Source organism: Narcine bancroftii, chromosome 2 (genome assembly GCF_036971445.1).
Source record: "Narcine bancroftii isolate sNarBan1 chromosome 2, sNarBan1.hap1, whole genome shotgun sequence".
Lineage (NCBI taxonomy): Eukaryota > Metazoa > Chordata > Chondrichthyes > Torpediniformes > Narcinidae > Narcine > Narcine bancroftii.
Genome location: NC_091470.1, coordinates 308,263,589 through 308,290,873, shown reverse-complemented (window position 1 = coordinate 308,290,873; position 27,285 = coordinate 308,263,589). Strand labels below are relative to the sequence as shown.

Below are 27,285 nucleotides of genomic sequence, written 5' to 3'. Positions count from 1 at the left end.
TATGTCATTATTCTTAAATATTTAGTTCCATCTATCTTCCATTTAAATCTGCTATCTTTTTGTTATCTTTCATAATCAAAATTATTCAGACATTATCTCACTTTTGTCCAAATTTATTTTATAACCTGATATTTTTCCATATTTTTCTAATGTTTGTAAATTTATCAAGGATTCAGCAGGGTCAGACATATAATAGCACATCATTAGCAAATAAACTAATTTTATATTCTTCCTGTCCAACTTTGAAGGCCTTAATATTTAGTTCTCTCCTTATAATCTCTGTCAGTGGCTCAATGGCTAGGATGAAAAGTGCCAGAGACAGAGGACACCCCTGTCTACTCAATCTACTCAAGGGAAAGACCACTGACCTCTGATTGTTAGTTATAATTTTGGCTGTGCTTTATGATAAAGAGTTTTTATCCAGTTTATAAATTTTCTGCCTATACCTAATTTTTCTAATGTTTTAAAATAATACCATTCTAATCAATAAAATGCTTTTTCTGCATCTAGGGAGATGGTTATACTTGGATTCAACTTTGATTTTGCCATATATATTATATTAAATAGTCTACTTAGACTATTTGAAGAATGTCTTACTTTGACAAATCCCACCTGATCTGTATGTGTTAATTTTGGCAGTTATTGTCTCAGCCTATTAGCTAATGCTCTTGCCAATATTTTATAATCAGCATTGAGGAGTGATATAGATTTGTATGATGAATTTTTAATGGGTCTCTCCCTTTCTTCAGTAGGACTGTAATTATAGCAGTTTAGAAAGATTCCGGGAGGGTCTGGGTCTTAACCGCCTGGTCCAATATATCCATCATAAGAGGTATCAGTAAATATTTAAATTATCTGTAGATCTCAGGAGGAAACCCATTCTCCTCTGGAGATTTGTTAGCAAGGTTTTCTTGATTTCTGGGATCTAAATCAATTCTTTCTCTACTAATTTTGAAAGTTAAACATTTATATCTTATTTTCACCTCCTAATAGTTCTGATTTATAAAGTATTCATATGCTGTTCCCAGAGTTGTCTCTCGTTCCTGGCAACTCAAGTCTTACCACGTCAGGTTGTGGTCGCTGATCGCCAGCTCTCTTGGGTCCATGGGTCCGGTGATACCTTTCAATATGCAGTTTTTCTCTGAATTTGTCTTCTCCCAACACTCGTGGGATCCGTGTTTTGAAGAAGTTCACCGGATCTCTTTGCTCAATCCCCTCTTTCAACCCAAAAATTCGGACATTATTTTGTCTGCTAAAATTCTCCATGCGGTCGATCTTGTCCAGCATAACTTATCTGTCTGACTCCCATTACTTCACATCTTTCTACAAAGCTTTTGGCTTATCTTGTGTTTTTACCAATACTGCTTCTGCTTGGGTCAGTTTTTCCATTAAGTCTTCATCGATTTCTTTAATTTCAGTCATGTCTCTCATTACATTTTCAATACCAACAAATTGGTTGCTCAAGTTTTCCATTTTCTCCAGGATAATATTTAGTTCTTGTCCCAACTCCCCAGCTCTGCTGGGATCCACTGCTCCTGAGGCTTCTCTTGTGCTGCTCACTTTTGGGCTTTCGCTCGATGTTCCTGGTTGAGTAGAAACTTCATTTTTTTTGTTTTTGGTTGCCTTGGTTTCTTAGTAGTTGTTTTGTCCATTTTTTGTGAAGGACTCTTAATTTTAAAGTTTTAACCGTCTTTTTGATATTCTTCACATGGAGCTCGATCAAAATATGTCTGTCTAAATCCTTTGCATAGCCCCGCCCTCAGGTGAAGGCTGAGTTGATGGTGATAGAGGGGAAGCCATGCTTGTGCAAATGGTGGTGGAAGGGGAAATTTCTTTCTCCATCTTCGCTGCACTCTCAATTTCTCAGTCTCTGCCGCATCTGCTCCCAAGATGAGGTCTTCCAGTCCAGATCTTCCAAAATGTCTGACTTCAAAAAAAAACTCCCAGTAGCCCCAACCATTTCAGTTCTATGTCACACTCCCACACACGTCTGTCCATGGCCCACCAAGACCACTCGCAAATTGGAGGAACAACAGCTTATTTTCTGTTTGGGCACTCTCCAGCCAGATGGCATTAACATCGACTATTCAGGTTTCTGGTGACCTGCTCTCCTCCTCCTCCCCTCTTCCCTCCCACTCACCTAACCTTCTCCACCTATCATCTCCTGCCTTATGACCACCCCTCCCCCGCCCCCAACTCTTTTATTTGGACATCTTCTGACATTTTCCCAAACCTTGATGAAGGGCTCAAGCTCAAAATGTTGGTTATGTATTTTTACCTTTGCTATATAAAGGGCACTGTCTGACCTGCCAAGTGTCTCCAGCTTTGTCTCTTTTCACTTCAACTATGGTGTCTGCAGATTTTTGTGTTTTACCTCTTGGTTTGAATCCAACGCTGTCTGTAAATAACTTGTATTTCCCTCATTCCTCTGGATGCTCCAGTTTCCTCCTCATTCTGAAGAGATATGGGGCTAATTGGTTAATTTGTCACATGGGTGTATTTGGGCAGCACAGACTTGTGGACTGAAAGGGCCTGTTTCAGTAGTGTATTTCTAAATTTAAAATTTGACCTTTATATTGTTCAGCTGTTGTATCTTTCACTTGCTGCTGTTCTCTAAATTATTAAATATTTAATTAGTATTAATTAGCATTAATTTCTCCCAGTTGAGAGATTGAGATGAACCAGAAATTATGATTTTCTGAAATCTTGTTGGTGTTCTTTTTTAGGATGAGTGCGTAATACATCAAAACAATTATGCAGCAGAAAAATTTACCATGCTGCCGGACCTGCTGTATTGGCAGCACTGCTGTGGTGTAGACCTGGAAGATCAGAGACAACGCTGCTCTGGAGGGTTGAACCACCCGGTTATAAAGATGGTGACTCCATTCAGGCATTAAATGGCCTGTTGGAGGAGCTGTTGTGTTTTAAAACTAAAATCCTGCAACCTCGGGTCTGTGCCCAAGATGCCGGCACCTGTGTATAGCAGCGGCCTCAAGGCTGCAGATTTGAGGAGCAGCAGAGTGGTGGAGGGTACCAGAAATGGGAAGGACACCCCCATTGAGAAGGAGAAGCAGAGGAGATGACCCTGCAGGACAATGATCACAGCGGTGATCCAGTGATGGGCTCAGCGGCTGAGGGCCTCACAGATTGTGGGTGACTTGCAATTGAAGAAGCCTATACGGGCTACTGGAGACTGGTTCATCGGATCCAGGTATTGCTTCCTGGATTTGAGAGGGTGCTGAATGCAAGAAAGGCTCCTGAAGGGCCTTGGGCCCTGAAGGCTTCCTGACTGTATCGGAGGGTTGAATTTGGAGCTCGGGTTGCTGATGAATCGAGCAGAATTCTCTGGAGCCTGTGGAAGTGCTGGAGTTGAATCCACAGACAATAACTCTGAAGGGACTAGGGTTACAAAAAACAAAAGAGATGGTTGTCAACTTCAGGAGGGCTGCTGACCATTGATGGCTCCACCGTTGAGTTCGTCGAGTGTATCATGTTCTTTGGTGTGCATGGGGCGGAGAATCTCACTTGGTCCCTTAACACCAGCTCCATAGCCAAGAAAGCCCAGCAGTGCCTCTTGCGAAGGCTGAGGAAAGTTCATCACCCACCCCCCCATCCTCACTGCATTCTACAGAGGATGTATTGAGAGCATCCTGTGCAGCTGCCTTACCACCTGGTTTGGAAGCTGTGACACCTCAGACACAAGACCCTGCAGAGGATAGTAAAGTCAGCAGAAAAAATAATTGGGGGCTCTCTTCCTACAATGAAGGATATTTATAACACTCAATTCAGTCAAAAGGCATTAAACATGTGTGAAGGACTCCACACACCCCTCATATAAAATGTTCTCCATTCTGCCGTATGGTGGGAGTACTGTAGCACTCTGGGCCCTTGCATCCAGATTGGGCATCAGTTTTTTCCCCCAAGCCATCAGACTCCTGAATTCCCAGAATATATATGGATAGGGTACACTGTATTCTTCATAATATTTTAATGTGTTTAACTTCTCTTCTAACTTATTTATGTAAATATGCTCTGTGGTCCTGGAGAAACACTATCTCGTCTTTACTGTGCAAGCATGGTGTTAATGATAAATAAAGGTGTCTTGACGACTCTTTTGCTTCTCTTTCTTATACTGTAAGGGTGCCAGGCAACATTGATATTGACTCTATCTACCTTGTGGCAGGCAGAAGGCAATTTTGTGGACTATATATTGACAATAAAGGAATCTTGAATCTTAGATTTTGAAATGTGGAAGAAAAAAGTTATTTTTTTATAGTAATTGTGTAGTTGTATGTCTCTTTCATTTGAATATTTCTGGGAGTGGAAACTAAACTATGTACATCCGTGACTTCATTTTGAATTGAGCTACTTTTGATGATCATTAACACCATCTTCAATTATGTTGGAATACATTTGCTCAATCTGCACATTTCCTTGGATCTAAGATGGTTATCCTAAAAAGTAATAATCAGATTTTCTTTTTTGGTACATTGAAATCTTGAATGAGAGATTTCATACAATGATTCGATTAGTCACCTTGGCAATTATGATATTAATCTCTACATTTATTTGTAAGTGCATAATTTGCATAAATTATCTTGTGTTGTTTTGAGGTCAAGTTTCAATTCCACCAGGAAACAGAATGGCTTGCAACAAATTTAAAAATGTTTCATTCCCATTGAGTAAATTTGAAGAGCAATAGCAGTTATTTTATTCCATTTGTTTGTAAAATGTATACTGTTTCACGTTATTGCATTAATTTGTGAATTGTGCAATATTTCAAATGATTGCAAGAGATCCATTGATCTTGTATGGTTAGCACAGGGTAAAGAAGTAAGACTTGGAGAGAGAGGAGGGATGGGGAAGCTACTTCAAGATTTTTTTTTCTTAAGTGTGTGCAATTTTTTAAAATTTGGATTTGAGAATATTATCCTCCAGTCTGTTATAGACGAGGAAAGGGTCAAAGAGCTTGAATATTTTCAGTCTGTGCTTCAGTTCATGTAATGTTACACTAACTGACTTTAAATTACACCATGAGGCATTTTTTTAAATTTCATGTCTTTTTTTAGGTGCAGCATACTGCCAGTTCATGGATATGTTATTCTCTGGCTGTATCAGTCTGAAGAAAGTAAAATTCCAGGCCAAGTTGGAGCACGAGTACATTCACAATTTCAAACTTCTTCAAGCTTCTTTTAAAAGAATGAATGTAGATAAAGTAAGTATTGATGTGACATTACATGGCTTATATTTGCTAGTTAGGATTCTACCAAAAATTTTTTTTGTATTTTTCACTAATACAATAAAATAATATAGTACAATAACCCTAATGCAGAAGATTTTGTATGCATTGATCATTTGCCACCTTGCTTACCTGCAGCATCTGCAAACTAACTTTTGCAATTTGTTAGTGACATTGTACCCATCTTCCAGATCCTTGCCCAATCACATAACCTATCTACATCTGTCCGCAGACACTGTAAAGTCCACACAATTTGCTTTTCCACTTGATTTAGTATCATCAGTGAACTTGGATGTACCGCACTTTGCTCCCCAAAATTGTGTATATTGTGGACAGGCAGCACAGTGTTTTAAACAATTAATTCCTGCTGAAAATATCTCCTGCTTTGGTAGCACACAACTGTATGATCAGGCTCTGACCACACTGGCTAACTTCAGATTACTTGATTTATTTTGCAGCAAAGCTCTGCATCATTTGTTTTAAAAACTTGTTTATAAATTCTTTTGAAATTTTCTGTAAGGCCAACAATTCAAAACTTTCATAACTTGGGTACGACCTGTAATGATTGAATGTTACTGGTCACCTCCTGCCAGTTTAAATATCTAATTATTATTATTTTCCCCTTTGGCAAAAGTACACTCTACATTCTGTTATATCTGCTAAAACATAAGAAAAATTACAATAGGTGTTTTGGCCCAGTGAGCCTGCCCCACCATTCAATAAAATCAAGGCTGATGTGATCTTGCTCTCGGCTTCACTTTTCTATCATTTCTATAAACCAAAAATCTATCTCTTGAATGATTTTAAAAACCGTTGCCACAATTCTCTGAGGAAGAGAACTCCCAAAGGCTGTGACACTAAAGAAAAAAATCTTATCTTTTCAATTTTCAACTCTTCATTCTCAAACACTGATCCCTTGTTATAGATTTTTCTTTTGGGGGAAATTTCTTTGTGATATTCTCCTTCTCTAGCCCTTTACAATCTGGACTAGGAATAGAAAATGCTAAAAGTACTTATAGACAATAGACAATAAGACTGGAGTAGTCCAATTGGCCCTTCGAGCCAGCACCGCCATTCATCGGATTATGGCTGATCTTTCCCTTTCAATAACCAATCCCAGCCTTATCCCCATAACCTTTAACTCCCCTGCCCACAAGAGCCTTATCCAACTCACTCTTAAATCTATCCAACGAATCTTCCCCCACTACCCTCTGTGGCAATGCATTCCACAGACCCGCAACTCTCTGGGTAAAAAAAAATCTCCTAATTTCTGTGTTAAATGACTTCCCTGTATTCTTAAACGATGCCCTCTAGTCCTAGTCTCTTCCATCATTGGGAACATGTGTTCTGATTTCACCCTGTTAAGCCCTTTGATAATTCTAAATACCTCGATCATGTCTCCCCTCATCCTTCTAAACTCTATCGCATATAGTCCAAGTCTTTCTAACCTATCCGTGTATGACAATCCTGCCATCCTGGGAACTAACCTCGTAAACCTGCGCTGCTCTCCCTCTATAGCAAGTATTTCCTTTCTTAAATATGGGGACGAGAACTGGACACAATACTCCAGGTGAGGTCTCACCAGGGCCCTGTACAACTGCAGGAGGGCTTCTCTACTCCTATACTCCAATTCCCTCTTTATGAAAGCCAACATACCGTTCGCCTTCATACCGTTCGCCTTCTTCACCGCTTGCTGAACATACATGCAAGCTTTCAATGACTGGTGAACAAGTACGCCCAGATCCTTTTGCATTACCCCACTCCCTAGCTTAATACCATTTAAATAATATTCTGCTCTCTTGTTTCTGCCTTCAAAATGGACAACCTCGCATTTACTCACATTAAACTTCATCTGCCATCTTTCCGCCCATTCCCCTAAACTGTCCAAATCCCTTTGCAATTTCCTGACATCCTCCTCTCTCCTTACACTACGACCCAGTTTAGAGTCATCTGCGAATTTGCATATGTAGTTATTTATCCCCTCATCCAAATCATTCACATAAATGATAAACTATTGAGGGCCCAAAACCGACTCCTGCGGGACCCCACTTGTCACGTCCTGCCATTCAGAAAATGACCCGTTTATCCCAACCCTTTGTTTCCTATTTCTCAACCAATTATCTATCCATGACAACACCCTACCGCACCCCACCCCCCACCCCGATACCATGCTCCTTGATTTTGCAAACTAGCCTGTGTGGGACTTTATCGAAGGCTTTCTGAAAGTCCAAATACACCACATCCACTGGCTCTCCCGAGTCCACCCTCCTTGTTACATCCTTGAAAAATTCCAGGAGATTAGTCAAGCAAGATTTTCCTTTAAGGAACCCATGCTGTCTAGCACCTATACTTGACCAGGTTAGGCAGTGTCTGTGGCAAGAGAAGCAGTTAAGGTTTTGGGCTGGTGGCATGAAACATTCAGTTTCATTGTCCACAGGTTTGGTTTCATCTGCTGAATACCTTGACTTTTTTTTTGTAGATTTCCACCGTTATTTTGGATTTTTAAATAAATTCAATTTTTATTGTTCAAAACTGAGTATCAGGCCAAACTTCTTTCAATGTAGAGTTGTCCAAGTGTAACCTCACTACCACCCTGTATTTTTATAGCAAGGCTTCCCTTTTATAGTCTCTCCTTTGCATTAAAGGACAATACACCTTTCTGAAATACTTACTGTATCTGTATCCTAAGTTTGTATCATTCAGGCAGTACAGTACCACACCTAGTAGAGCTGCCAACATTTTGTTCCTGTGACCTGCATTTATTCTTGAACTCTTGTCGGTAAGGAATTTGCATTGTGATTTGGGTTTCCACTGGGAGCTCCAGTTTCTTACCACATCCCAAGTTGGTAGGTAAAATAGCCATTGTAAATTATCCTATCAGTGTAAGTGAATGGTAGACTTAGGAGGGGTTATTGTATATCTGGGAGAGTAAAATGAGATTAGTGTGAATGGGTGTTTGATAAGGCCCTTTCAGGTGGACCCTCCGCCTTTAGGGCGGTGACAGCAACGGATTTTAAAAGTGCGAACACCCTAAAAGGCTGCTGCAGTGTTAACTGGTCCACCTGAGAGGCACCTCCGGATCTGATGGAGGTGGGGCGACTGGTGCCACAGCGTCACTCATCAAAAATATGTAACATAGCAGTGGCGGTCTTCCCTACCCATAATCCCCCATGCAGGTGGAACCACTCTGTGTTTCCCATACTGTTCCAGCTGTATGGAGGATTATGGGTAGGGAAGATCGCCATTGCTATGCCACGTTTTGAGACACAGAGTGGTGCCGGTGCGACCAGCTGGGCTGTGACAGCCCGCACTGGCCGCCCCTGCCCCGATGGCCACCCCTGCCTCAACATCCCTCGCTGACCTCCCCTCTCCACTGGGGTGGGGGGAGGCTGTCAGGCAGCAGGGAGTTGGGTCACAGGCTGATGGAGTCATCAGCCCGCCCACCAGGCAGCCGCTTACAGCAGCTGAACATTCAAGTGTGTCACCGGAGCATGGCACTCCACTGATTATCCCTTCTGGAGACACTTCTGCTTCATTCAGGTGAGTACGTCTTTAGCTGCAAGGGGGAAATATTATGTGGCTTTACAAGGGGTGTTCAGGCCACCTGAAAGGGCCTCTTAGTTGGTGTTAACCGAATGAGATAAAGGTCCTGTTTCAATGCTGCCGTTCTCTTTAACACTCAGTCCTCTGGAAGATTCTATCATCACTTCTATTTAAATAATGATCTGCTAGACCTATCAAATTATTCCCAAAGTGGTACCCCCTAATTTCTTTGCTTTTTCCCCCATCTACTCTTTTTCTGCCTACACTAAACGTATTGATGTCCCATAGCAGTCTTAACTTGTTTTCCTAGATATTTGTGAAATATCAAAATTGGGTTACAATCCACCCAATCCCTTCAACCACATTGGTAATTATAAGATTACAAATGCTTGAGGCCCAAGCATTAATTCCTATTGCAGTTCATTATGTACAGATTGATGACCTAAAAATTCCCAATGTATCTATTTTCTGTTAAATGTGATCTTGCTGTCTTGCATAACCTTTTACATAGTAATTACAAAATAAATGTCTTCTAAAAATTTAAATACACCTTGTTTACTGGATCCCCTTTGTCTTCCCTGCTGATCATGTTCTCAACAATTTCTAATAAAGAGCTCTAATAAAATTGATTTAACCGAGTTGATTCTTTTCAGGATTTTCTAAATGTTTTGCCGTTACTACTTCAATAGATTCTCACACTTTCTGAATGACCGATTTTTGAGCTATCTGGTTTGCAGTTTCCTCTTTCTGTGACCTTCCTTTCTTAACTTTGGATATAAAATTTGCATTTTCCCCAAATCTTAGGATTTTCCAAATGTTGGGTTGCAGATCCTTGTGTACAGGGCAATTGTCATTCTTTGATCTGCCTAATTATATTTTCTCTCGTGATTGCGATCACTTTCCACACTTCTTTCCTGCTGCCCTTGAATTTTCTAGCATAATTTTGGATGTTTTTGGTGTCCTTTATAATGAAAATATTAGGAAAAATTTGTTTACGCCACAAGCTCCTCAGGGAATTATTTATCTTTCCCACTCTCATCTCATTAGTTATCATGGAAGTTCTTTCTATATGATTTTTTTAAATTCTTGTCACCTGCACATTCTTTTTTTTTCTATGAATTTCTGCTGACTTCAAAGATATTTTTCTCGAAGCAAACAAATGCAATATTTAAAGTGTAAACTAGAAGAACCTTTGCCGAGAATGTTATTTTTCCAGATCCCATCGCAAAGCAGGCACATTCATATTGATGTTACTTACCAGGTGTGTGAAGGACATTAAATTTATCAGACTTGTTAATAATCTTATTATATAAGAGTTCCATCTCCCTGGCATAAACTTGGTAATAAACTATATTTTGCATGTATTTATATATAGTATGTATTTTTGCATTTTATTTATATATAGTACAACCTTATGTTCTGTGCCATTTGTGAAGAGACTGATCAGTATTTTCTTCAACTGTGCAATATAATTATCCAATTTGAAATTTGTGTATCCTCTTTGGGATATTTTGTCAGAATGTATTACTGTGCCTGTAGCCCATTCTGGATCAGTTTAGACAATTCTTGTGTCATCATACAAAATTGTTTATATATCTTTGTTCAGGTTATTCCAGTAGAGCGTTTGGTTAAAGGTCGCTTTCAGGATAACTTGGAATTCATCCAATGGTTCAAGAAGTTTTTCGATGCAAACTATGATGGTAAAGAGTATGATCCTGTGCTTGCTCGACAAGGTCAAGATGCTATTCCTCCTCCTAATCCTGGTGAACAAATTTTTAATTTGCCAAAGAAAGCAGCAAGTTCGCCAAGTGCAGGTTTGTCCATATTATGTATTATATCTTGACTTGCCCATATGTTATCATCTCTGCATATTTAGTCATGTAGACCATCTAATTTAACCATTTTCAGACTTATTCTATTTGGATCTTATTTGGTTGCCATCCTGTGGGTTACCTTTGGTATGCTTCGGGTATTCCTACTTGGTGCCTCCAATTGATCAACTTTGTGTTAGGTCTGTAATTTCATCTGCAACCAAGGAAGCTATTTACAAATCATTTCTCTTTCTGCTGCCACAGGCCATGTTCCTTTATTCTGAAATGTCTTAACATCTAAATGAATTAAATTTCATACGATTCAATATTCTGAAAGCTGAAGCCACTTGTTTGATTGGAATACCTGCATGCTTCCAGCATTAGTCCATAAACGTCTGGGATTCCCTCTTCTTTGTGAGATCAATGATTTATAATCATGTTAATGGCATCAATCATGTGATACACTTTACATTTTGTGTGAGGTTTCTGAAAGATTCAAGTTCATGTGACATTCTTGGTTTTGCTTCCTCTGAAAAAACTATTAGTCATCTTCAAAAGTTGATTGCTCAATGTTCTTACCTGCTTTTTTTCTTTCTTCCTTGCCATTCCTTCCATTTCAGTTCAGGATTAGAAATAATTACTGTTTGGCTTAGGTAGATATTGGCACATTAACACATTGCCATTAATTGCATTTCCATCATGCTTGTTAGATATTTAGTGCCATTATGTCAGGAGTCTAATAGCTTTTTACTATTAAAATTAACTATGGAATATCTCAGGATGCAAGTACAAGAAATTCTTCAGATGTGATTGAAGATCAATTTGTCAATAATCTTGGTATCCAGAAAACGAGGTGATGGGAATGGTGTATGTCAAAACAGAACAGCAAGAATCAACTAAATCATAATTAATCATGGATGTGTAAGATACATCAACTACAATAGTATTTTTTTAAAAACCCACAATGTCAAGATTGAAAAATAGTCAAGAGAAGTGTTGTGGCATAAACCTTTCTCCAAACCAACTGTTGGCAGAATATGAATCAACCTTTGTGCTCTTAAAAGGCAATGTACAGTTTGGTAGAATTGTATTAAATTCTAAATTGTGCCTTTTGCTCTGGAGACACACATTTATGCAGGTGGTGGTAGAGCATGAGTGATAAAGTTCTCAGACTGACACATTTAAATTTAGACATTCAGCACAGTTACAGGCCATTTCGGCCCACGAGTCCAATCAGCTCAATTTACAGACAATTAACCTACAGCCCCGATACGTTTCGAATGGTGGGAGGAAATTGGAGCCACCAGGGAAAACCCACGCAGACACGAGGAGAAGCTACAAACTCCTTACAGACAGTGCGGGATTCGAACCCAAGTCCCGATCGCTAGCACTATGCCAACCATGCTTTTCCCATAATTCTTAATAACAACAATTGTATACAAAATAGTACAGTTTTATAAACTTTGTCATCTTTGTGAAACATTAATGCATTTACATTTTGTTATTCATCTTTATGATTTAAATAAGTGTTGCCTTGTAGTCTACGGAATTATTTGAAGGGAATATATATCCTTTGAATTTACTGGTCCACAATTTAACATGATGTGGCATCTCAGAGTATGAACTTACAGAATTCCATTTACCTTTAAATATCATCTGCTCTATTTGAAGTCATTATTTAAATGCTTTGGTCAAGTCATGACATATTTTTCCAAGTGGAATCTCTGACAAATGAGCAAACTAGATTATTTAGATCTTGGCTCCACATTGTTAAAGACAGAGTGACACAAAAATTTACTCTTTTCCCCACTCTCAACCCACACTATGAACTTTTTGAATAGTACTTCATTTAAAAAGTATACATTTATAATTAGCATTGTCCTACTATTGGACAATTTCCATTTTTGTAACTGGGAGCCAACTCCTGCAACTAGGGTATATTGGAGCATATTCCATGCAAAGATTTGTTATTTTTAAATCTGTTACCTAGGATAAAAATAGTCATCAAAAGGATATCAAAATCTGCAAGAATATCCTGATTAGAATAATCAACTTGTTATTACAAATACAGTACTAAAATGTAAATTCTCATTGTGAAACTTGTCTCAAATTTCAGATTACTACCTGTATTAAGTCGGCTGAAGACTGTAATACTTTGTGTTACAGGGTTTATAGATTATAGAGACCTGCATGAAAGTGTGAACTGTGTATCAGAATTTACAGTAATTAAAGTTGTTCAGGTGGTTCAATTTGTGCCCAAATGGTAGGTGCTGCTGCTCCAAAAAGCACTGCATCTCCTAAATCAGTGTCAACACCATCTAGGCCAACTTCAGCTCAAGCTAGAAAGGCGCCAGGAGCAAAGAGCGGTGGTGATGCAGAATCACATATTGCACAATTGAATGAGCAGGTATGTGGTTTAAAAAGTCTAAACTTTGCAATAATTATAATATATTCACAATTGATAAAAAATATAATCAGATGTCATTGAAGTGGAATCCAGATGAACACAATATTAGGTTAAGTTTATCAATGAATACATTTACTTTTACCCTTTATCTCCCACATCATTATTAGACAAATTTTCAGGCCTGAGTGACAGCTCTAATGATTCTGTTGTTCATGAATATTGTCACCATGCAAGCAGATTTGGGGTTGAACATCATCTCTTCCATAATCTACTGCTACCCATTGCTATCTATTGAGAAGCAGAATTATTTTTAATATATCAATTATCTCAGGCCAAAATCATTCTCTTGCCATGTGTTATGTTCGTACTGTCATTGATGCTTGAAATAAGATATTCCGTACCATATAACATTGATAAATATTAATTTGAAATTAAAAACAATGAAGATTGGTAATTGAAGTAGTTTAATGCTTATTTATTAAAAAGTAGGCACTGTAAATTCAACTTGTATCATTGAAGCAGTTCTACAACACTTGCAAAGGAGTAAAATAGACACAATTGTGAAAATGTATTTCCCAATATTATTTGTATTTAAAGCAATATTAACCATGCCAGGAAATAGAACAGGTATTGGTCTGTGACTTTCCCCATATGAAAAGTTTTTACTTAATACAAGCGATAAGCAAGTTAAAGGAAGTATGTCTTGTTCCATATACTGACTTTCAAACAATGCATGTATCGGATACCCTGAATTAGGTGTTCAGAACTTTCATTCAACTCCTTCCCTCTTTAGTATTGGACTTGGTTGTTTATATTTGATCAGAAAGATCCAAACATAATTGAGACATTATCCCAAAAGAGGGTAGATCCATTAAACTGCTGTTACAGAATTAATATCTAGAAGCTATACCACTGTCTTAAAGATGTGTTGGTTTTTTTCTGGAATTTATAGAGGAAAGTGTTGGCACAATCATTGGGTTACTGATCAGAGAGTTAACACTTAAATCCATGTTGACGTGACTTATTAATAACATAATTAAATTGATCTGAACAGGGTTGCCAGGAGATCACTCTCCAACCGACAGCATTTTGGGATATTTTGACGTTTTATGGTTAATTCATTAGCGCTGCAGTGGTAACTTAAATTGCATAACGTTTTAAAAAGAAATCGTGTTCTTTTAAAAATATTTTTAATGATTTTAATAAAGTACATACAAACAAAAACAGTACAATTCATTGATAGTATGGACAGTTAAATAAACTAAATAAGATATTTCCATTTATTACTAACATACATGCATTGTAAATCATATTCATAATTCATATTCTAAATAGTATAAACCTTTAGAAAAAACAAGGAAAGAAGAAAATAGTCAAGGAGAAAAAAAATGAAACCCTTTATGTAACCACTTTGCCAGATGCTATATATTTAAAGATTGGTATTAAAAGAAAAACGTAAGAGCAGAGAAGCATCATTAATTCATATGTTATGGACTTGTCCTAGTCTAGAAAAATACTGGAGAGTGATATTTTATCAAAAGTTTCCAATATAGATTTAATACCGAATCCTTTGGTGGCCCTCTTCAGTACAATGGGAGGGAATGAGTCTTTATCTCTGATTTAGAGTCACATCATTTCTTTTGCCTCTGTTTTGGTGAGGCGTGACATTTAAATGGAAGGATACTGCTCTTCCTACTTATGATCAGTGGTTGCATGACATCATGTCCTGATGAATATGGAAAAGATTTGTTATTCAATTTTAGATATAAAATTTATGACTCACTATCTTGTTTTATAATTTTACTCCAATGTAATTGAATTGTCTAATTTGTATTGTTTCCATGTTCCTTATTAATTTTTTTTTACCATTTTTCTTTTAATACCAGTCATATATAACATCATACTCTTTTTACCTTAAATGGTGAAGCATTAGGAATGTTAGTATGGCATCTATTTATTTGAGGCTGGCTTTGTAAATGCTGGTGTGCATATATAATAAACAGCATAATTGATCAGATGTAAATTGCACTTGGCACTTAACCTGTGATTAAGTTTTAAAGATTTTTAATCAGTCATGTCGGAGTAGAGAAACAAAATTGAAGATGATCATTTATTTTGTACAGCTTTGAGAAAATCCACAGTATTCAAAATATGCAAAACGTTTCCCTTTGACAAAACAATTTTATAATTTTTTTTAGTGTGATTTTAGTACCATCAAGTTAACTTTGTCATAAAACTCTCCAGTAGATTTGTGTAAAATTGATTTTGTGTAAACAAAACCTGGGTTTAAAAAATGGGTTGTGATGCAACACAATGTGCATCCATCTGATCCTTGAGAGAAATTCAAGTCATTATGATATTTCAATTCATGTGCACTTTTGTATTTCAAATATTACGTCTGTGGGAAGAATGCAGGGATTGCTCTTAAAATGGTGCTTGTATGAATTTGATGAACATGGTCCTGTGATGATACCATTCTATTGCAACAAAATATTTTAATGAATTCTGTTGGCAACATAACCTCCTTTGACTAACTTATTAGAAGTGTTTTAATTTTGTTTATCTGAATACACTGTAGTAGGAAACTCAATTATTTTTTTCCTGCAAATAGAAAAGTAATCTTGTGGTTTTGTACAAATCAATATAGTTGTTTAATTTATTTTTTTTTTAACCTGTGTGCAGGTGAGTTCATTAAAACTTGCACTTGAAGGAGTTGAAAAGGAGAGGGACTTCTACTTTGGGAAACTGAGAGAAATTGAACTCATATGCCAAGAACATGGACAGGAGAATATCGATCTTGTTCAGCGACTCATGGATGTGCTATATGCTACTGATGTATGTAGATTTTTACCATTTATTTGGAAAAAAAATCTATATAAATACAATATTTGGTGAAATGTATTTATTTCTAAACTGCAGGAGGGAATTGCTGGGGCAGATGATAGTCAGGTACAAGCTGAAGAACTGACTCAGGAACCAGAAGAATATTGACACCGCAAGCATCTATTTCTGAAGGAAGAGCACACTGAGGACTTCATGGAATGAATTGCTTCAGTTGAACATTAGCGTTTTATCCTCCATACTCTGCATCATACTGTATTCCTTGCCCATTATCTTGCCATCATGCATTTGCAGAAACTATCTTTGTACAGGAGAATGTGGTAATTTGGCGCTAAATTAACACTTTTCATCATGGCTATATTTAGAACAGAAATATGGTTTGACAACATTATTGATTTCAATACTATACTGAAATTTTATGAAGTAATTTTGATGATCAAAAATGCAGTATTACAAATTCATATGCACCATGTACTTTTCACAAAACCTACGTGGAGAAACCCAACACAAACATTTCTATACAATATAAAGGCAATATCAGCCTATTTGAGGAAAACACCATTGAAGGAATGGGTTTTAAAATCTGTAAAGAAAGTCTTATTAAGCTGTAACTTGTTATGAAAGTTATCCACAATTTGTCGCATGATAAAGTAGATTTGTTTTTCAAGGCGTAAATTTCAGTTACTTTATCTTTGTAATTTAATAAATTAGATGTATGTTTATATTTGTGCTCTGTGTATGAAAGTCTTCATAAGAAACTTGGTAATGCTGTGATGCATATAAAGCCACATTCACCAGGAGCTCAACTAAATATCACAATGTTCTGATGGCCTTTATGGTTGTCACAGTTAAATGGCAACAGAAATAAGAATAATAGTATGTGCATGCAATTTAGATATGATCTAGTTGCTTCATCAATGCTAAAAAGACCTGAATATGAATATCAGTTTTGACAAGAGTTAACATATCAGCATTCCCTTGAGATGGTCATCTGCTAAAGGGAGATAAAATTTGTGAGGAGTGGTTCTTGCACACTTTGGACTTTGTACATTAGCTAAGGATTAATGTTCATAAATTCTATGGAGATAAATGTGGAAGTAACTGACTGAGGAGGAAGATGTGAAAGGTCACTTTATAAAGTATTGTGCCTGCAAATAGAAATGCCTTGTGGGGTATATTACTGATGTAGACAGAAATCAACTGAATTTGGAAAACTGTTACATATGTAAATATTGCACTCTTGTTTTGTTGGAATCTAATACATAAGTTTTGTGTATAACAAAATGTTTGTTTCCATCACAAGTTTATTTTATTTCTTACTCATTTGTCATTCTTGGCCTACAAAACAAAATGCTAAAGGGTTTGTAAAGTGTAACCATGGTTCTTTTGACACATTAAGTATGTAGAAATCCATTTTTTTCTACTTCTGTTTTACCTGTTTCATTTGCAGATTTGGGCATGTATGTAAAATTTGGGAGCTGGAGTTAGCCTCCAGTCTTGATGGAAACCTCAGTTCTTAATTTCCCCCAATCTTTTACTTCTTGCTTTAAATAGATTCAAAAACTACTTCCATTGCTTTTTACGGAAGTGTTCCAAAATCTAACAATCCTTGGTGGGTTGGAGTTGGAAATTCTCTCATTTGTTTTTAAACCTCCAACCCTCTAATTTGAAATGGTGGTCTCTTCAATCTGGATTCTCCTACAAAAAGGTGCATTCTTTCTTCATAGGGTGGAGGTGGATTCCTCGCTTTTTTTTCTTATCATTCTTTGCAATTTCAATAGCTAAAAGTCCAATTTGTCCAACTTCTCAGAACACAATTCATTTATTAAAAGGTATTAGATAAATATTTTCTGGACTGTTTCGCTGCATTTACATATTTTAAATAAGCAAATCAATACTACATACTTTAGATGTGATTAATCCAGTATCCCATTCAATAACATGGTCTGTGTTTCTAATTACAATACTTGATGTATATGCATACAAGACTTATGCCAATAATGCATTGGGCCACCTTTGTATCTTCACTGCAATCTCTCCATTTTTATTATATTTTTGTGTTTTTCCTGCCAAAATGGATAGTTTCACTTCTTGCATCTTTCATTTCTGAAGTTGCTAAACAATGTTACCCTAGCACTGAATCATGCACCACGCATGAAGCTATTGTTTTGCTTTTCAGTATTTTGATTAAAAATTATATTTGCTACATTGTCTTGTAGAAAAAGAGAAGCAACTTGCATTATCCCATTTGAAATGTCAATAGGTATTTGTGGAACTGGTTTCAAATTTCCAATTCCCTTTGTATGTCGAATCACAACTTGATAACTCCGTAATCAGACATCTCTAATAATAAGCAATATTCATCTGTTCACAACTTGCCCACCATTGACCATGTCTCACTATATCCTAACAATCCCTTTAATTATGTTAAACACCTATATTAAATCGTGAACTTTCTATACTCAAAAAGAATGCAAGGTCAATTAATGTCTCTCATCCATGGTATTAGGTAAATCTACACTAGTTCTTCACCCATTGCTAAGGCCAATACATCTTCATGGTGCAATAAGCAGAAATTAAGGTCATACTTAATTTGTTATATCTGGAGCTTCCATATAATCATTGTAACTGCCACTCTTTTGCATTTTAGCTTAGTGTTCTATAAGTCTTTCCCAATGATCTATTAAGGTTCTCCTGTATTTTTTTGGTGATTTCTGTACTTGAATCCCCAATGTTAATTTCCATAGCTCTTGGCTATTTTCAGTTTTTTAAAAAAAATGAACTCATTGTCTTTCACTCGCAAAAATGTTAAATTACTTTAAATTTTGCACTCAATTTGTTGATATTCCTTTGCAATTTTTTTTGCTTCTTTCATAATTGTCCAGCAAATTGTCTGAAAACAAGTCTAGATAGTGGGCATGCATAGTGCCCTTTAGTCTTGCATAAATAGCTGTAGTAGACCCATTACAGAGTCCTAGATGACATCATGATAATTGAAGGATGCACATTTTACCCCTTCTGGTTTGTACTTCTAGTTAACACCATCTCGAAAAGTTGTTCATAGTTTTTTTTTACCTATTATGCTTTTGTTTCATTTATTTCTTTCCATTTGAACCTGATGAAACACTTTCTTTAAATTCATAGAAATATAACTTTAGATACTTTATTATCTTATGGGTTAGTCATATGCTCAAACTTAATTATCCAGGTTTAACAGACCTTGCTTACCTTTTACAAATACCTACTGTTTTTATGTCCCTGAAAATGAGCTGTTCTAATGTTCTCTGCTTAATTTGTATTTTTCATAATATCAAGAAACTGATTTAACATTGTTTTCTTAAGCTTGATTGCAGTCATTGCATCCTTAGATGAAACTTGTACTGTGAATGTATTTAAATCATCAGGCCTTTTCTGCATTTGGTGGCAAAATATTTTCAATAGTTGCACCTCATTGTTTATGTTGATTAAGGAAAAACTGAATTTCAGGTAGTTTTCTGGCCCACATGTTGACCTGGAGCCCAGGAGTTCTGAATTTTTAAAAAATCTTTGTAGTCTTTAGGTACTTGGTATAAAATATAATTGCATCATATTTTATTTTTGTTTATTTTGACATTGCCTGGTTGGATATCCTGGTTGGATATTGTATCAGCTAGAAAATACCAGGCTATGTTATTTCAACAAACTAGTTTGGCACCATAATATACCTAATTTGTTCCAAAATTACATTTCAAAGTATTGTTTTTTTTTAAAAAAATACTCATTATTTTTAAGTTGATATATTTTTTTTAAAGCATCCAATTAGCAAATCTTTGCAAAAGGGTTGACTTAAAAATGACATTTCTATACATAAATTAAAATCTGAAAGTATAATACTGGATTCTTTTAATTTGGATCCCCATGTTATTTTCCCCCTGACTCTTTGGCATAGACATGTCGAGAAGTATGAAGTTTGTAACTGAAGATGCAGTTTCTGAAATTGTTGTTAAAACATACTGAACATGATGCCAGAAATACTACTTATTTGGTTTTAATACAGGACGAGCAAATGGATACAAAGATATGCTCTCATTCTTTAGCACAATTCAAATTCACCTGTGCAACTTTACAGTATTTCTGATTCTTTTTTTAAGGATTCTACCATTAACTTAAACTAAGGAGAAAATTATGCCAATTTTTTATTGCTGGTTGAAGATTATAGACCCAGGACAACAATACATCAGAACTTGGTCCATGTTGAAAGTTAATATAGATTGACTTGAAGAGATTTCTTTTTTAATTTGATGGGTTATCTTAAACACCTATTGTAACTCTTGAAGAAGAAATAATGTTGCCTATTAGAATTTACTTCGGCTACTCCAATTCATTATTTTTGATTGCGTGTTTATTTAAATTTATAATTGTGATTGTACATTTAAAGGTTTGATATCATAACAAAGATTAGCCTGTGAAAGGTTGTTCTTTGTATATATTGATGTTTTCAATAATTGTCAAAGTGTAAATATTTTATATGTCAGGTTCTTTAGAGGGAGACATTTCAGCATAAAACTAAGTAACTAGAATACATCAGTAATCTGTTACCTGCCTAAGATTTTGATCCTACCATGGCAGCTTCTGAATTTGAATTCTGTTTTTGATCCTAACAATGGCAGCTTCTGAATTTGAATTCTGTTTTTAAACAAAAAAAAATCTGGTGAATGTGCTCATGAAAGTCAAATAGTCAAAATCAAAATTTGATCTTGTTTTGGTCAGAGATGCAATAGCAGTTTTTAAAAGATGCATCGACGTTATAAGCAAATTTATTTTTAAAAAAACCCTTCCCTTCTTGGTTCTGCTGAGTTGAGGCCAAAAAGTTTGCCATGTCAATCTCTCCCCTGCTTTCAGCCTACTTATACTGTACTAATGAAGCCGACAGACATTTTACTCTCCTGTCACCAGTCCCTTAAGGTCGTGTAGCATGTTGAGTGTGCAAGTACTTCCCTTTTCATTCTGCAATATTGTGTTCATTAAACAAAAATTCTTTTCTCATTGTCTCAAAATATTAGAAAGAGCTTAATTTACTTACATTAATAATTTGCTTCAAAGCATTCCTTTGGTGTTCCTTTAAGTAGTCTTAGAATAAATGTAGGCACTGCTTTTAAGGATGCACTGTATGGCATGTTATTTGTTCTCAGTCTGCCATCAGAAATATGCTTGCTTTTAGTTTTGTTAATAAACTATTGGTTTGCAAAATGTTGCTTCCACTTTTTTAATCACAAATATCACACACTTTTGTATGTTTTTTTTAACTATTTTTAAAAGACATTTGCACAGGTATATAGATTGCAAAGGTGCCTTAGAGGGATATGGGCCAAACAGGGCAAGCTGAGAGAGGCAATTTAGTTAGCAAAATTGGGCCAAAGAGCTAGTTTCTAAGCTGTTTTACACTATGGCAAATTGGGTAAGTGCACGAGGGAACAGATAAAATGTGTTACAATACATTGTGGAAAATTAAACCAGGACAGGTCTCAGTGCCTGGCCATTCATTGAGTTGAACAGAGAGTCCGAGCAAAACAGCATAGTTCCTTAAAAGTGTAACACAGGTTAATAGGGTGGTGAGGCAGGTGCATGGCATGCTTGCATTTATTGGCCAAGGATTGAGTCCAAGCATCAGGTTCCACTGCATTTGGTGTAGTTCTGGTTGCTGCCATCAAGGAAAAATATGATTAATAGACAGAAGATGCAGAAAAGAATCATTGGGATGATGTTGGTTCTGGAGGACTTCAGTTATAAGGAGATTTTGGATAAGATGGATTTAATTCCCTGGAGTAAGAAACAGAGATTACATTGTAGAGATGTAGAATATGAGATGAAGAGATGGGGTAGATAACCAAAGTCTATTTCCCATGAGATTTGTCTAAAGCTAGGGGACATAGAATTTATGTGAGTGGGATGAGGTTAAAGGGGATCAAGGGTTGTGGGTGTGCTGTGCAGCAAACGAAAAAAAAACACGCTGAGAGTGAGCTGAACCAAATAACTGACTTTACTGGAGCTCTCCGAGAGCATATCAGCACCACTCCCATGATCCTTTGTTCCCCCCCCCCCAACATCAGGACCATTGTGATGTCAGCCCAGGGTGAGCCTGCTCTGTGACCCGGTTTGCTTGAGGATCAGTGCACCCCACGACATGATAAATATTTCAGCCATGCTGATTGGAATTTAAATTATTTCTGTTTTAAGTGCCAAAACTTTCAAAGTAAAAATGAACAATACTTACTGCTTAATGGTTTGAAATATCTCACTGAACGTAAACAAGGATCTCTATAAATCAAGCTCTTTAAAGTCATTGTGGTTAAGTTCAAAACTGATGTCTTAAACTCAAATAAAAGCAATTACAATGTTATCTTGGTAGATTTGGCTAAAATTTGATTAAAGGCTAAAAAGAGATATTTAAGGAGAATTATTTTGTAGTTTTATGAAGGGGAAATCAACTAACAGACTAACAAAAGTTGACATCAAATGAGTTATTTTTGAGAGGCAATCCGTTCCAAAGTGCCACAGGCATCTGTTTTAAATCTGATCTAATCTATGTTGATGAAGGGACCATGTCTTTGAGCAACATTTGGGGATGGTACAAAGATTGCGGGCGGGGAGGGGCTGCTCACAAGTTTTGAGATGTTCTCAAAAAAATAAAGATGGATTGAGATATTAGCAGATGACATGTATAATGTATTATGCATTGATTAATGAATTAAAAATCTAATTACAATAAGAATTTATTGACATGAACATATCACTAAATTTGTTGCTTTGCGGCAGCATTACAGGTTTAAAATTGATGTAAATTACATTTTAAAACAAAATAAATACATTTGTGCAAAAGAGAGTGAGGTAATGGCTGTGATTCATTATCCATTCAGAAATCTGATGGCAGAAGAATAAAAGTTATTTCTGGGTGTTTGTTCAGGCTTCTGTGCCTCCTTCCTGATGGTAGCAGTGAGAAAAGGGCATGACCTAGGTGGTGAGAATCCTTGAGAGAGACTGCTTGAGACACTGCCTCTTGTTGAAGCTAGTTCACCAGCACTGAGGGTATAATGGTGTTGAAAACTGAGTTGTAGTTGATGAATATTAGCTTGGTGTATGTGTTGCTATTTTCTAGGTGATTCAGAGCTGAGTGGAGAGCCAGGGAAATTGCATCTGCTGTGGAGTAATTATGGCAATAGGTGAATTGTAGTGGGTCCAGATATTTACTTGGGTGTGAATTTATCATGAACAACCTCTCAAAGCATTTCATCACAGTAGATGTGAATGCTACTGGACAATGGTCAATGAGGCAGCTCACCTTTCTCTTAGGTACCAGAATGATTAATGCCCTTTTGAAGGAGGTGGGAACTTCCAAATGCGGCAATAAGAGATTGAAGATGTCCATGAACATGCCAGCTAGTTGGTTGGCACAGATTTTTAGAATATAAATAAAATTCCCCACTCTCGTGTGCCATCTTCAATATTCATTGATGTGCATCTTGGAAACAGGTCCTCAGCCCTGGCCATCAAGTACATGTTTTGCATTATTTTATATTTTATATATAAATATGTCTTTATAAGAGATTGTGGGTATTTAGTGAAGGTCACTTGACAAACAGATACTTCACATCTCATTTAAAAAATGCAAGATCTTTGCTGAAGCTTGACATTCAGGCACCGGTGGCTTTGCAAAAGACAATAGAAAAAAAAGTCTGGCTCAAGTGCTGATAAAGATCTTTCAAGGATTGGATCTGGAGCTTTGAGACGGGTTCTGGTTTTTACGTGCAGAGAAAGAGAAGGAAAACAGGTTTCTCTTAAAGGGAGAGAGAGATCAGTTCTGCTTTTGAGGCTGCAACATGGCAAGCTGGCAGGCTTGTTGAAAACCCCATTTTGAAGATGGATTGTGAGTTCTGAGTTCAGCCTGTTCAAAACCCTTATAGTCCTTACAAGAGGCAGAGGCTGGCTAGAGTGTTTCTCCTGAAATAAGGAAGCAAGAGGAAGTTTGGTGACCTGGAAAAAGAGGTTATAATTTGAAAAACCCATTGTGGAGCAAGTTGCTTCGGCAAGACAATGAAGTGACTGATTGGAGGAAATCAGTTTGTGTGATTCCAATGAGCAACAAATATCTCTCTGAAACCAACAACAACCTTCCTGAGCGGTAACCATTTACCTTTAAGCACCAGACCCTGGTGAAAATTCATAAATGTTAAATTCTGTGCAGTGTATAAGAATTGCCTGATACCAGTGAATTAGGAGAAGTGAATGATTAGACTATTAAAGCAAAGAATTTTCCTGAACATATACACATCATATACATATGCACTAAGAATTCGAAGTGGGTTATGTTTCAGTTAATTGTAGTAAATTAAAGTTTGATTTTTTAATGTTTAAAGAAAATTAAAAGCAACTTTCATTTAAGTAACCATTTGTCTTGGTGAATTTCTATTGCTGCTGGGTTTTGGAGTCTTCTGGGCTCATAACAAAGTGGGGGATCAGCCTTTTCGGATTGAAATATTTGGAGTTTGGGGATCTTAAACTTTTGGAGTTTTTGCAATTTTTAGTTAATTGGTTTTTCCAAGCTAATTTAAAGCTTATATGTGTGTGGAAAAACAGCATCAATGGATGTTAGTACATTCTTGTTACAACCATCACCTGTGAGCTGCAGAGAAAAAGGAAAAGAGGAACTAATGGTCATTGCTAAGGAATTAAAGCTGACTGAAGTCGAGCATTGGATGAAGAAAATACAAATACAGAGGATTATAGTGAAATATTATGTAGGTGAAGGAAAATTTGTTGAGAAAGACGGACATTTTTCTGGAGGATAGATCTTTTGAATTGGAATTAGAGAAATTGAAGGAGAAAGAAATGGAGGGTGGTAGAAGAAAGAAAAATGGGAGTTTGAATTGCAGAGACAGCAATATGAGGCAGAGGAAACAAAAGACAGAGGATGCTGAAAAAAATGAGGCAAAGGAAGCTGAAAAATGGAAGATATGAGTTTGAGGTAGCTGAAAAACATGTTGAAAGGTTTCAATTAGAGAAGTTAAAAATTGAGATGGAGAGAGGTAAGAGAAGTGTGGCTATAACTCCTGGAAAACATTTTTGACTAGTAGAGAGGTAAATTGAGTTCCTCCTTTTGATGAGGGGGCTATAGATACATATTTTCATCTTTTTGAAAAGGTTGCTGAGAGCTCAAGATGGCCAAAAGAAAAATGGCATCTTATGCTCCAAAATGTATTGAAGGGAAAAGCACAAATTGCATACTCTAGTTTGATTACAGAGCAAGTGGCAAATTATGATACTGTTAAACAAGCAGTATTGAAAGCTTATATGTTAGTTCTAGAAGCATATAGACAAACATTTAGGAGTTTGGTGAAAACATGGAACCAATCTTGTATGGATTTTGCTCTAGGAAAATCTGTATGTTTTGACTGTTGGTGCGCCTCAAAAGGAATAAAAAATGATTTTAACAGATTGAGAGAATTGATATTAATTGAGGAAATTAAAAGGTGTGTTCCAAATGAGGTTAAATTATACCTGAATGAGAGAGACATTGGGACATGGCAGCAAATGGCAAGGTTAGCGATGAATATGCCCTGATTCACAAAAACAAATTTCAGAATAGTGAGCCTTTCAGAGGGTTAATTGTGGAGCAGACTAGTAAGCCTGAAATTGTCTGGGGAGAAAAAAGATGACGGTAAGATGGGAAAGGACAGAATTTCTGGATTTGTATGTCACTTTTGTAAGAAACCTGGTGATGTTCTTGCAAATTGTTTAGTATTGAAAAAGAGATGAGAAAAGGACAGTTGAATTTAATGAGAAAAGATGTTCCATACCTGGTAAGGATGTTATGGAAGTATTCAAACTTTTTGTGTCAGAGGCTTTGGTTTAAGTAAAGGATGGAAATTCCCAGGTTCCAGTTAAAATTCTCAGAAATACTGGGGCTGCCCAGTCACTATTGTTAGAGAATGTTTTAACTCTTGATCAAAAGACTGACGCAGGAGAGACTACTTTTATTAAAGGTGTTGGAGATGATATAGAGTCAATATCACTTCACAAAATAGTGTTGAATTCAGAATTAGTAAAAAGAAGCAGTTGTAGTAGGAGTTATTTTAAAGTTATCCATGCAAGGAGTCTCATTCTTATTAGGGAATGATTTGACAGAGGATAAAGTTGGGTCAGTTTTGAGATTAACAAGCCTAGTAAGGATGAGGTGGATGAAGATTGTGAGAAATATCCTTCATGTGCTGTAACAAGGTCTTTGTCTAAAAAAAAAATGATGAGAGCAGAGGAAGTTGATAGAGACTTTCCCAGTACTTCTGAAATTGTCCAGAGGGAGCGGGTTAAATTTGAGAGTCAGGATTTGTCTTTGTCAAGGATAGAGTTAATTGAGCAGCAAATGACAGATGCTGATCTTGACTTTAGGGAGAAAGCTGTGAATGAGGAAGAGATTAAGGTAATGCCCTGTGGATATTACTGGAAGGGTAAATTGTTAATGAGGAAATGGAGACCTCATGATATTCCTGCAAATGAAGAGTGGGTGGTGTTTCATCAGGTGGTCATTCCTAGAATTTACCGGAATTAAAATTGAAATTTAGCCCATAGTACATCTCTGGGTGGTCGTCTTGGTGCAAAGAAAACCATGAATAAAATTTTGAAACCATTATTCTGGCCTGCTTTGAGGAAGGATGTTGTGAATTGGTGCCAGACATGTCACCTTTGTTAGGTTGTGGGAAAACCTAACCAGGGTCCTCTGGTACCTCCCTTGCAACCTATTTCTGTTGTGAGGGAACTTTTCACTGAGGTTATTGTGGATTGTGTGGGTCCCCTGCCTTAAACTTGGAATCAGTACTTGTTAACAATTATTTGCACAACATTCAGATTTCTAGAAGCTATACCATTGAAAAATATTAAAGCAAAAACAGTGGTAAAGGCTTTGGGGAAAAAAAATCAGTTTTTTGGTTGCCTTAAGAGATCCAGAGTGATCAAGAAATTAACTTCATGTCCAGGGGTTGTTTCAGCAGTTGATTTACGAATTGGGAATTAAACAGATCACTTCATCTGCATACCATCTTGAAACTCCGGGAGCTTTGAAAAGATATCATTCTACTCTTAAAAATATGTTGCGGATTTATTGTCTGGAGAATGGGGAAAGATTGGGATAAAGATATTCATTTACTCTTATTTGCAGCAAGAGAGGCTGTGCAGGATTCATTAGGTTTCAGCCCTTTTGAAATTGTGTTTGGACATCAGGTTAGAGGACCTTTAATGTCGTTAAAAGAACAGTGGGTTAATGAGGATGTACGGTTGGACTTGCTGGATTATGTTTCTAGATTTAAAGATGGGTAACAAAAAGTGTGGACTTTGGCTCAAGAGAATTTTGAAATGGCTCAGGGGAAATGAAGTAAAGTGTTAATTTTGTTCCCAATACATGACAATCCTCTGAG

The 27,285-nt window shown here is 36.6% G+C and overlaps 2 protein-coding genes across 13 annotated transcripts in view; one reads left to right on the top strand and one right to left on the bottom strand.

Annotated features, from left to right (window-relative positions):
• Positions 1–21,070, top strand: part of mapre2 (microtubule-associated protein, RP/EB family, member 2) — a 134,035-nt gene extending 112,965 nt beyond the window's left edge. For all 4 annotated transcript variants that reach the window (XM_069921599.1, XM_069921600.1, XM_069921598.1 and 1 more), the window contains 5 exons: positions 5,070–5,215; positions 10,389–10,596; positions 12,861–13,000; positions 15,683–15,835; positions 15,920–21,070. In XM_069921599.1, coding sequence (XP_069777700.1) covers positions 5,070–5,215; positions 10,389–10,596; positions 12,861–13,000; positions 15,683–15,835; positions 15,920–15,991 — 719 coding nt within the window. In that variant the 3' untranslated portion in view covers positions 15,992–21,070. The remainder of the gene's footprint in view (positions 1–5,069; positions 5,216–10,388; positions 10,597–12,860; positions 13,001–15,682; positions 15,836–15,919) is intronic.
• The window catches only part of LOC138755504 (uncharacterized), a 65,155-nt gene continuing 53,757 nt past the window's right edge, over positions 15,888–27,285 (bottom strand). For 4 of the 9 annotated variants that reach the window (XM_069921604.1, XM_069921607.1, XM_069921606.1 and 1 more), the window contains one exon: positions 21,020–21,521. In XM_069921604.1, coding sequence (XP_069777705.1) covers positions 21,361–21,521 — 161 coding nt within the window. In that variant the 3' untranslated portion in view covers positions 21,020–21,360. The other 5 variants (XR_011352329.1, XR_011352330.1, XR_011352332.1 and 2 more) reach the window with 3 other exon arrangements.